We start from the raw sequence: 12,458 nt of genomic DNA, 5'->3' as shown, positions 1-12,458 counted from the left end.
CTTCTCACAGCTTCCTGCTCAATTTTTGCAGGTGGGCAGACAAAATACAGAAATGGATCTTAAACCAGCTGTGTCACTGGGCAATTAAAAAGGACTTACACAGAGTTCAGAGAAATATGATGGCACTGTGTTTTGTAGACATTATGAGGGTTTATGGCAGTAGTTGTGTGTACTATGCAACAAAGGCATGTAAGGCCTAATTTTGCCACTGAGCTCATTTTTGGAAATACTATTTAGAGAGACTTTATATAAACACTCCTGGCATCAGTCAGCCAGTGCACTTTTTTTTTCCTTCTTTTTCCAAGATAGTGAATCTGACAAACTCGACGCTAGCCAAGTTCATCTTGGCAAGCTTGCCATAACCTTTTTTTTTTTTTATGGGAAATAATATCTCACAACCTGTTTTGTAGCAATTCTTCTCAGTCATTACCCTAGGTTTATCAAAGCAATTGTAAATTCCCTTGTGGTAATTCACCTACAAGGGACTTTTTCCCATTTCCCAATCATATAATGGGGAATAAACATATACCTTTGATGTAATGAGAGACTTTTCACATTACTTTGGTAAAATACAATTCAGAGTTTTGCAAGTAGTTAGGGACACATGCTCATACTGCTCAGTTTTTGGTGTTATAAAAATTTTTGTGTCATGATGTTTTGAGCATTTGTCATGGCTATGTCAGTGCACTCAGAGAAAGCCTGGGTCACCATTCTTTCCTACGGAGCTGGCAAGTACAGCATGCTTGCAAGGGACATCTCTGAACCATAGAACTTAAACACAGACCCTAGTTCAGTGGTACAACTCAGTTGATACATTACTGATCACAGCTGACTGCTCAGTGTAAACTATATCAGGTTAGGTTTGCATTCTTCCTAACCAGCTGTTATGTTCCAGTATGTTTTAATCGTGATTAGCTGACATAATGCAGAATATGATTTGCTTCATAAAGGTCAGCTGTAGTAAGCATCATGTCAGCTATCTTTACTACTTTCAGCTTGTGTTTCAGCACAGTGCAGTTCTGCAATGCATACCAGCCTGAAATGACAGTGGCCACACACAGGCTTGCGTAAGTTGCACGGTGCAGAAGACTGTGCCCAGCAAGAAACAGATGTATTGTTAAACACTGAAACCGAGCCTTTCACAGAGTGTCAGAACAAGGTCTACATACAGCTTAAAAACTGATTTTTCCAAATGGTGAATTTTCCTCAGGGGATGGAGAGATGCAGCTGGCCAGGGTACTAGTGTTTTTGGGTGACAAACTGGAGCCCTCGGCAATAGTGATCAGAAAGTTTGAAATACATTATTAATATGGTAATTTTCAAATACAGTTTAATTATTATAATAAATACCTGTACAATACAATTTTCCAAAGTGTGATTTAGTTCAGTGATCAGGCTGAAGGGAGACTTGTACATTTCATCTACATCTAGAAGCATTTGACAGGTTTTTCAGTACATTCTGGCATTTTAACAGTGAGTGCTGTGAGCAATAGTACTTACTGCAATTCGTACTGCCATTTACTCTAAAGATATGGTCCTGCTAAAAAAATGATACTGCTTGATAAAGTTGTATTGATTTTCACCTTAACACTTTTGGAGCAGAACTATTTATTTCATAAAGCTGTAAGAAAACTTTCATATTCAGAATTTTATATATTTTTTTTAATTCTTTTCTAAACAGGTCATTTTTATTTTCTGGAAGGGCAAAACGATGCTCTGCTTTGTGGAAATAGCTCTGATGCTGGGTAAGACCAAATTTCATCAAATTATTGCACTGTGTACAAATTAGGTCCCTTAGATGTACAGTTGGAGGAGGAGGCGGCTATATTTTGAGTGATCACTTTCTTTCACATAAGAAATGCTAGGATTTTACGCCTCATTGAGGATTTGGGTTCCTGGTCAGAGCTCAGTGGACTGGTTAGATGAGCTTAGTGCTTGCATGAATGAATCGGTAATATGGTATTAGTGTACCTCCTGCCTGGGTGAGAAGTAACAGACACAGCAGCTGAAAAACACATGTTATTTTGTGGTTCCAGCTGCACATATGTGTATTAATGGGTGCAGACAGCAGAAAACACTGACATTGACATTAATGTTACAATATTAAATAATTTAAAAAATTTTTGGAATATTGTGTTTTAGAAGCTTAAACTAAACTTTTCAGACTAATTTTTATGTTCCATTCCTGCTTAATTTTTCTACTGTCTTTCAAAATAATTTCCTATGAAAATCATGGCTGCTATTATTTCTACAGAAAAATCCTCTTTTTAATCCTAATCTTCTCCTGGACATTCCAGGTGATAATATTAAAATAACTATATATGTTAAAAACAAGTTTGTCTTTATAGGCAGTGCCCGGAAGGATATACGTGTGTGAAAGCTGGTAGAAACCCCAATTATGGCTACACAAGTTTTGACACATTCAGCTGGGCATTCCTGTCACTGTTTCGCTTGATGACTCAAGACTTCTGGGAAAATCTTTATCAATTGGTGAGAATTTTTTAATGCAGTATAAACTAAATATGTTTGTGCCAATAATGCAAGAGGCCTAACATCAATTTTCTTGTGTTATCTTTTAACAATAGGAAAACCAAAAATTTTGTTAACCTATTCTTGCTTATGAATGTATTCTTATTTTCAGACGCTGCGTGCTGCTGGGAAAACGTACATGATATTTTTTGTTCTGGTGATTTTTCTGGGTTCTTTCTACCTGATCAACTTGATCCTGGCTGTGGTCGCCATGGCCTATGAAGAACAGAATCAAGCAACCATGGAAGAAGCAGAGCAGAAAGAAGCAGAATTTCAACAGATGCTAGAACAACTGAAAAAGCAACAAGAAGCAGCTCAGGTATAATTTATGGTTTAGTAATGCAGAAGTATATGGAAGTAACTTTACTAGAAGTATTCACCCTCTTCTCTTTGAATTTGAAGTTATAAAACACCTTGACAGGCTTTCAGTAACAGAGCTAACTCATAGATATTCTATTCTGCTCTAAAGATCTTTTACTGTGAGCTGTCTGACCATAACCAAGAAGGAACATTCAAAACTAGGTATACATTATTCATTATGTTTTTCTTAGTCCAGTGTCATTGAGTCTGTTATACTTCAGCATTTAAAAACTGCTCATGAAAGATGGAAGCAGGCTGTGACCAATACATGCCTTGAGTCAACTGAGTGATAAAAATTAGAAAAAAATAGGGAGAGGATGTCCTATGGAAAATGTTGAGATCCAGAAATTCTGTGTAAGAAAATTTTAAAAAAATCCATGATGTCATGGTTTGCTCAGTGACACAAATTCATTCTACAACATGGCAGGCAGCAGCAGTGGCAGCGGCAGCAGTTACAGCATCTGCGGAGTCCAGGGAGCCCAGTGCTGGGGGAGAAGCAGGAGGGCTCTCAGAAAGTTCCTCAGCGGCATCAAAATTGAGCTCAAAGAGTGCAAAAGAGCGGAGAAATAGAAGGAAAAAAAGAAAACAGAAAGAACAGTCAGGAGGAGAGGAAAAAGATGAAGATGAATTTCACAAATCTGAATCAGAAGACAGCATCAGACGGAAAGGTTTCCGATTATCTATTGAAGGCAATAGACTGACATATGAAAAGAAGTATTCTTCTCCACACCAGGTATTGCATATAGTTATTTTTAATTGAATCATACATTTAAAGCATCATAGACTGTTACAAAACTACTTTAGTCTCCTTCGTACTGTAATATGACCCTAGTGCTTAAAGAAAGGAAACCCTAAGATTTTCATTAAACTTTATTATTGTTGCTAATGCTTGAGAGAAAGTGTTGTAGCCGCTAGATTGTCTTGTAAACAACCACAGAGAGTTAGATGTACCTCATATCTCTATTCTTAGAATCATAGAATAGTTAGGGTTGGAAAGGACCTTAAGATCATCTAGCTCCAACCCCCAAGATTGTTTAAAAAACATATTAAAATATTCTCTGATTGCTCTGTGGGGCTTTTTAAGAATGATTACGTCTTATCTAGACTTATTAAAATGTTAATGGTATATTTCCATTATGATAGCCTCATATTTTCCTCCTTGTTTCAGTGATGCTTGAAGGTTGGTGTAATATGTCCAGGAAGCCTCATAGATGAAAGAATGTGCATGTATAAACTCTCTTTTATTCATCATGGGTATTGTGCAACTACTTTACTTAGCAATTCTAACTGATGCTAGCAGAAAGGAGTGTTCAAAATTGTTTTTTTTCTCAAGAATCCACTAATAGTGTTATTTCTATCTGCAATATACATATATATAATGAAATACAGAAATTTCACAGCAGCATTTAACTTTTCTAAAAAAAAACAAAAACCCCTATGCTATACTAATAACAATGCTAAATATGAAGGTTTCACATAATAATCACAAATTTTGCTTGCTTGCAGTCATTGCTGAGCATTAGAGGCTCCCTGTTTTCTCCAAGGCGCAACAGCAGAACAAGTCTTTTCAGCTTCAGAGGTAGAGCAAAGGATATAGGATCTGAAAATGACTTTGCAGATGATGAGCACAGCACTTTTGAAGACAATGATAGCAGAAGAGACTCTCTCTTTGTGCCACGCAGACATGGTGAACGGCGCAACAGTAACATTAGTCAGGCCAGTAGGTCATCCAGGATGCTGGCAGTGTTTCCAGTGAACGGGAAGATGCACAGCACTGTGGATTGCAATGGGGTGGTTTCCCTGGTTGGTGGACCATCTGTTCCTACATCGCCTGTTGGACAGCTTCTGCCAGAGGTGATAATAGATAAACCAGCTACTGATGACAATGTAAGAAAGTTTTAAATAGTTTAGGCATCGTGGCCTTTTCTTACTGCACCAGCCAGTGTTTTCTACAGAATGGAACCCTTGGCAATGCTTCCTGGTTGGTCAAGCTGTGAATGCTCCCGCATCGTGTAAAATCTTTAATAAATAAAACGGCTAAGATAGGCTGGCAACCTAAGCATTTACTTACTTACAAATATTCTCAAATAAATGCAATTTGCAGTTTCTAAGTAATAAAATATTAACTTACACATCCACAATACTGGTATGTTTTACTGTATTGCTGTGCTATACTTTACTTTTGCTGATCTAAAGGTGCATCTGGCTATGGTCTGCAAAATCATAGCTACCATAAAATTAAAAAGAGTATACAAAAATTTTATCAGATAACTGCAATCACGATGATGCTGCTATTACCACTTTATCAAAATTAGCATTATCAGTTAATTTTGATATCATTCTTCATTACCATCCCAGGTAAAAATGTATGGAAATTGTCCATTCTTTATTATCATATATTTCTCCTTCCTATATATTTTCCATCCATTGCAGGTGGAGTTCTGTAGTGTAGATAACAAACAGTTCATTGGAAGATTGCATATTAATACATACTTCCAAAAATACAAATGTCTGTGTGAACGTATGTGCAGCACATATTGCTGCCATTCTCTTACCATATACAAGTTAAGAAAAGATGTCTCAAAAAGAATTCTTGCTCAGTTCAAAGTAGTCTACACACATTACTAAAGAAATGCTAGCATGAGGAAGCATGAGGAAGTCAGACTTTTCTTACTTGCTATAGTTTGCCTAGGGGAAAAGACTATTATGTTACAAAACAGAATATTCTGTCAGCAGGAGCACAAAAACAAAAAAATACTTTGCAAAACAAAATTATACAACATTTTGACAATTTTTTTCTATTTTTCATAGTTTAAGGAAAGAAATACAAAAGTTAAATACATAAATGCCTGTTCATTCTTGAACAGTAGGTAACTATTGCCTCATATCTCTTTAAAATTACTTAAGCGGTACTAAAAAGTAATAAAAGTCTGACATGATAAAAGTTGAAGTGCATGAAGCACGTATCCAAGCTAAGACATTAATAACAGGGCTACATATAGTATTTGCTTGTCTCATTTCTCCAACATGGTCTTACATATTATTGTTCTCTGTTTAGGGCACCACTACAGAAACAGAAATGAGGAAGAGAATATCAGGCTCTCTTCGTGTTTCTATGGATTATCTGGAAGATCCAGCTTTAAGGGAAAGAGCCATGAGTATTGCTAGCATCCTCACAAACACTGTGGAAGGTGTGTGCTATGCACAAATTAATATTTAATACATGTTTTTTCCAATGGATTTTTGTAAATTTGAGTTGAAACTTTAAAACTGACATAAAATGTCTTACTTGACAGATACCATCTCTGATGCGTATTTATTAGCAGACTCAAAGCTCTTTATTCATTAAGGTTATTACATAAGTAAGCATTGTTTTGCCACCATCTATCTCATGTGGTCATCAGGACTAAAGAGATATGTTTGATGGTCATAACTGCATAGATGCCTATGTAATTAAAATTATATTAGTGGACACAATAAGACCACTGAACGTTTTTCAGATATGCAACCATTGTTAAAATATGTATTTTCAGTGGTTATATTTATTCAGTTAGTCTTTAAAGAAGTGCTACTCTTGTTGATAAACATGGAGGTTTTTTCTTGAACAAGGAATGAAAATGATATTGAAAATTTTTACCTAAACACCACAAATTTAAAAATAAAAATGCTGACATGCTAAAACAGTGAGAGGAATATGCTAAAGTGTAATCAAGGAACAACTAAATACAAAATACAAATTGATGCATAAATTGATACTGATCAGCATAGCGATTGGAATACAAAGAAGTTGTGCTTGATAGATAAGCTTTGAACAAAATAAACACATTTGATAGCAATTTTTAAAGACTCTCTTCAAAATCCCTGTAAAAAGGAAGTTAATCATTACCAGTAAAGATTGCAAATTTGACTGGTACATTTCATGTAGGGCTGAGGAATGGCAGAGCAATCACATAGTTACCTGTGTGATTTTTCTTTTCCCACAGAACTTGAAGAATCAAGACAGAAATGCCCACCATGTTGGTATAAATTTGCAAATATTTTCTTGATCTGGGACTGTAGTCCACATTGGTTAAAAGTAAAACATATCGTCAACTTAGTAGTAATGGACCCATTTGTTGACCTGGCTATCACAATTTGCATTGTTTTAAATACACTCTTTATGGCTATGGAACATTACCCGATGACCGATGAATTCAATAATGTACTTTCAGTTGGAAATTTGGTAAGTCTGTTGGGGTTTTATGTTCATGATTTGGAAGATAGTATTTTTAAAAGAACTGAAGGAGTTTTAACAGCTTTTTTTTTTTCCCCACTCTTTAGAAAGTAGATTTATTGGACATTTATTGCCCTCAGGATAGGAACTGTAGAATCACAGAATCAACTAGGTTGGGAAAGTCCTTTAAGATCATCAAGTCCAACCATTAACCCAGGATAGCCAAGATTGCCACTAAACCATGTCACTAAGGGCCTCATCTACATGCTTTTTTAACACTTCCAGGGACAGTGATTCTACCACTTCCCTGGGAAGCCTCTTCCAACATCTGATCACCATTTTGGTGAAAAAAAAATTTGCTGTTATCCAATCTAAACCTATCAGAACATTTGGGGAAATTTCACTGTCAAACCTGGCTCATGTAACTTAGGATACTGTAGAAGCTATATATTTCAGTGTTCTACAAAGCCGAATCAAAAATTTAAAAAATTACACCAATGCTACATTAAGTAAATGCCATCTTAAACAGAAGTTAATTTGTCTAACTAGTAGACCAGGAACTGCATTATTTCCATGAAAAAGACACTATGCAAATAAATGTAGTGTTAGTTTTTAATTAATACAAGTCTTTAAGTTATTAATGTGGTTTTTATTGCCCTATTTCCTAAGCACAGGTTTAATAAGTAAAAGACCCATTTAAGAGACTTTCTAGAACTTTCTCCTGTAAAAGACTTTTATGTGGATTGTTTTCTTTCAATGTAAAACTATGAAGAATATCCTGCAGTGCTTTTTTCTCTTCTATTTTTTATATTTTTTGTCATCAGATAATTAGTAAGATAACTTTTCCTCATGTTGTCACCTATATTTTCTTCCTTCTAATTCAAAAATATAAATTACTAAAAAATTCAAGAGTTAATTTTTTGTAGCTCTGATGCTTTTGAACTGACAGCTTTGATCTCATGGAATTATCTACAGCTGCAGTCCTACTTTGTCTCTTATTTTAAGAATTGATTTCTTATAATAGGATTTTTTTATAATCCTTTTTTTTTAATAAGGAAAAACATCTCTCAGATCATGCAAATAACTACAGGATTTAAAGGGAGCAATAATAGATAAATGTATAGCTGTTCTTCAAATACTTGAAATAGCTCCAAATCTGAATTTCATATTAAAATGTAAAAACTTATATTGTAGCATTTTATAGATTTGTTTTCCAATCAAGAAAACACCATATAAATCTTGATGTATATCTGACTATAAAGGCAGTGAAAGAGAACCTGGCTATAAGCATCATACTCTTCCAGTCTTAAGCTGGAGCATAGCCTAAGACATAAACCCCTTCTGCAATATAGAAGCATTCACGGTTTGTTTACTCCAGTGGTTACATTTTAAAGCTCCTTGAGAACCTCACTGCCCTGATCATTAGCAACCTAAGTCAGTGTTTCAAACTGTATTTATTCATTCCTACCTCTTTCTCTGTGGTTCCAACCTAAGTCAGTGTTTCAAACTATTTACTCATTCCTACCTCTTTCTCTGTGGTTCCAATCCTGTAGCTTAAAAAATAGTAACCTTTTCTTCTCCAGTGTTTATATCTGGAATATATTTAAAGACATTTTTATTATTACATTGGTTATTTAGCATTGGCTTACCTAGGTAGAGGAAGTCAGACTCTTCTTGTCCATCTCCTGATTATCCCAGTTAGATTATTCTGTTTCGCTGTCCCATTTTCTGTTCAGCTTGCCTGAAAATGGGTTATCAAAACCAAAAAAGAAAGCATTTCTGTCAGACTAGGGCTCTGACAGGCTTTCAACAATGGCTTTAGTACATTCCTATCCTACTAGAAATTCTCCTAAGACTTCTCTCAAAGCTACTTAGGGTCACTACCTTGGTGGCTCCTAAATATGATTCCTATTTTATTCAGCATAGCATCCCATGATGGTAAACCATTACCAGCAATATCATGTTTAAAATGCATTCTTAAATGCTCTTTCCATCCTGAAATCAAAATGATTGAGCCAGTCAACTTCACTGAGCTTGCTGGCAACACCCAGTTCCTCAGTTTTCCTTCCATACATTGTTGTATCTCGGTTGATTCCCAGCTGGTATAAATAATTGTATCTCTGTTGAACTGAATGGGATCATGGCAGGTTATGCCAGCAAAGGAGCTACCCCTCTGTGGTCTTCTTAGTTTTGGCCTCATTCATGATGCTGTATGTTGTAATTAGGGTACCAAGAAAGATGCTGTACCATATAATTTCTTGGAAAGCATTCTGGTTTATGTTGTGAAAATCAAATCTGGGATATTGTTTGTACAGTACACAAGAAAGTTCATATCCTAATAGAGTTGAAATTGGATTATAAATGTTATGAAGCAGAAATTTATGTAATTTGTTTAGTATCAAATTTAATTAATTGAAAAAAATACTTGGCTTGTATAGAACTTGTTAAGGGAAGGTGGGCATAATAGTACATTGAACTATTTTAAAATATCAGTTTTGGAAAAGATGTTGCAGATATGTAACTTGAATTCAAAACAAGCCCCTCTAAATCTGTAATATTGTATTTCATAATGAATAACAAAACTGCATTTTGAATTCAGGTCTTCACTGGAATCTTCACAGCAGAAATGTTTCTCAAGATAATTGCAATGGACCCTTACTATTATTTCCAGGAAGGCTGGAATATTTTTGATGGTTTTATTGTAACCCTTAGCTTGGTTGAGCTTGGTCTTGCAGATGTGGAAGGACTCTCAGTTCTTCGATCATTCAGATTGGTAAATATACATCAATTGCACTGATTTTTCAATTAATTTTATTTTTTTCCCTTACATATTTGATTGATGTTTGCCATGATACTGATCCTGATATCTCTTTCATTAGTGCAAGCTCTTATTATCTGTGGTATTTTGCTCTCTTCAATGAGAATTGGTAGAGATCCAGGCAAATAGATAGCAAAAGGTGTGTCCAGTGTATTGTATATACATGCTTTAAACATCCTTCTGTGCAGAAACAGGCTTACTAGGTGTATTGTGATCTGATTGGCATTACAGGAATGTATCTGCTCTATAGATACCCATAGAAAAGTGGCACAGGTGATTTTAGTGGATAAACCCTAGATTTTAAATTCTGTCTAATATATCTGGTAGCTTCTTTGGCCTTCAGTAAAAACTATGCTTTGGTGATATCAAGCTCTAACTTCAAAGAATTTTGTTGACTGATCCTTAATGGTTTTAGACAAGAGGATACCCTCTGAACAGTCAATAGTTAGGGCATATTTTGCAGGAATATCTTTCCACAAATTAGCTTCAAAACATCTTTGTGTCTTTCTTGCTCATTGTCCTAACAATATTTTTGTTTTCTTCCAGTTGCGAGTTTTCAAATTGGCAAAATCTTGGCCAACTCTAAATATGCTGATTAAGATTATTGGCAACTCAGTGGGGGCTCTGGGGAACCTGACCCTGGTGCTGGCCATCATTGTGTTCATTTTCGCTGTGGTTGGGATGCAGCTGTTTGGGAAAAACTACAAGGAATGTGTCTGCAAAATCGCAAGTGACTGTGTGCTTCCACGCTGGCACATGCAGGATTTTTTTCACTCTTTCCTGATTGTATTCCGAGTGCTGTGTGGAGAATGGATAGAAACAATGTGGGACTGCATGCAGGTTGCAGGCCAAGCCATGTGCCTTACGGTCTTCATGATGGTCATGGTGATTGGAAACCTTGTGGTATGTAATCAAAGCATTAGCAAAAAATTATTTGGCAGTAGAGTCGGGTCAGTCCTGAAGGGAACTAAGCGCACTGGCTTTACTTCAACAAAGCAATTAAGCAGGTGGTTTCAAGTGATGCTAAAAGTTAAGCTTAAGAGCTGTTTTGGATTGAGAACAAAGTATTCTGCAATATCAAAATCCTAAGAATGTTAGAGTGAGCACTTACTTACATTCTTAATTTGTCATTTGGCTTTTTGTAAATATTTTGTGCTTCAAATACTTTATGGGCTCTTTATAAACCATTTGCTGTGGATTTTTTATTATTTATCCCATATGATTAGTCACCAAAATAATCTAATTTCTGCTGTGTAATAGGATAAATTAAATTTTTTAATCATGCTGAATAGTAAATCTGTTATCTCCATTTTTAGATTATAAGATTTGGGACCAAAATATTTATATACCTTGGGGATTTAAAGACACATTTACAGATATTTGACAGTTGTAGGAATATTTTTGAATAGTGAAGAGGATCTAAGCAAAATTTTAAAAGCTCAATTTTTTATGAAGAAGAGAAAAAATTTTTAGGATAGTTTTATTCGGTTATGGTGAATTATTGCAGTTTCAGTCTTCGATGTCACTAATATCACATTTTTTAATAAAATAAATGTTCTTTGTTGGGATAAAGTCTAGAACATCCTTTTTTTTCAATCTTTCTGCAGGTACTGAACCTATTTTTGGCCTTGCTCTTGAGCTCATTTAGTGCAGACAACCTTGCTGTGACAGATGATGACAATGAAATGAATAATCTCCAAATTGCTGTAGCAAGAATGCAGAAGGGCATAGATTATGTGAAAAGAAAAGCACGTGAATTCATCCAAAAAGCTTTTGTTAAAAAACAAAAAGCTTTAGATGAAATCAAACCGCTTGAAGATTTGAACAACAAAAATAGCTGTATTTCCAATCACACAACTGTGGAACTAAGCAAGGACCATGACTATATTAAAGATGTGAATGGAACAACCAGTGGCATAGGCACAGGTAGCAGTGTGGAAAAATACATCATTGATGAAAGTGATTACATGTCATTCATAAACAACCCAAGTCTCACTGTGACAGTGCCCATTGCTGTGGGTGAATCTGACTTTGAAAATCTAAACACAGAGGAATTTAGTAGTGAATCAGACCTGGAAGAAAGTAAAGAGGTATTGAGATATTTTGTGTTTTTCTCTCTGATCTTGGAGTATTTTTCTTTTTCTTTTTTTTTTTTTTTCAGCTCCCAGTGCATGCAATTCTTGATCATTTCTTATTTTAATACTTCTTTTGTACATAAATGAGTGTAAAAAGGAGGGTTTAATTCTTGATGAACAAAAGTGTGAGTAAGCATTTAAAATTAGTCTCTGAGAGGAGAGGCCAGGCAATGGGAAACAGAACTAACCTTTAAGGACTGCTTTGTGGTCCATATGGTAGTTGTAACAACTGATAGAGCAGGACAGTGCCTTAGCTACAGTCTTATTCCAGAAACTTTTGTTTGCCTCCTGTAACATGGGTCCCATTAAGAGTGTCGTTCATCTCCCTGCCACTCCTTTAGACACTGGAATTCTTTTAGATTTTAAAACTGTCAGCTCTTCTAGACTTAGATTCTCATAAAAA

General features: G+C 35.4%; 1 protein-coding gene across 7 annotated transcripts in view; it reads left to right on the top strand.

Moving 5' to 3' along the window:
• Positions 1–12,458, top strand: part of LOC133268797 (sodium channel protein type 1 subunit alpha) — a 93,058-nt gene that overhangs the window by 49,967 nt on the left and 30,633 nt on the right. For 5 of the 7 annotated variants that reach the window (XM_061452472.1, XM_061452482.1, XM_061452516.1 and 2 more), the window contains 10 exons: positions 1,682–1,745; positions 2,349–2,490; positions 2,642–2,848; positions 3,317–3,622; positions 4,396–4,776; positions 5,948–6,080; positions 6,873–7,111; positions 9,702–9,875; positions 10,467–10,823; positions 11,528–12,010. In XM_061452472.1, the coding sequence (XP_061308456.1) occupies positions 1,682–1,745; positions 2,349–2,490; positions 2,642–2,848; positions 3,317–3,622; positions 4,396–4,776; positions 5,948–6,080; positions 6,873–7,111; positions 9,702–9,875; positions 10,467–10,823; positions 11,528–12,010 (2,486 nt within the window). The remainder of the gene's footprint in view (positions 1–1,681; positions 1,746–2,348; positions 2,491–2,641; positions 2,849–3,316; positions 3,623–4,395; positions 4,777–5,947; positions 6,081–6,872; positions 7,112–9,701; positions 9,876–10,466; positions 10,824–11,527; positions 12,011–12,458) is intronic. The other 2 variants (XM_061452486.1, XM_061452489.1) reach the window with 1 other exon arrangement.

Source organism: Pezoporus flaviventris, unplaced genomic scaffold, assembly GCF_033815535.1.
Source record: "Pezoporus flaviventris isolate CSIRO_AGI_PZ_B2104156 unplaced genomic scaffold, CSIRO_AGI_Pfla_v1 ptg000001l, whole genome shotgun sequence".
NCBI lineage: Eukaryota > Metazoa > Chordata > Aves > Psittaciformes > Psittacidae > Pezoporus > Pezoporus flaviventris.
Note: the sequence above shows the minus strand (reverse complement) of the source record. Positions and strands in the feature narration are given on the sequence as shown.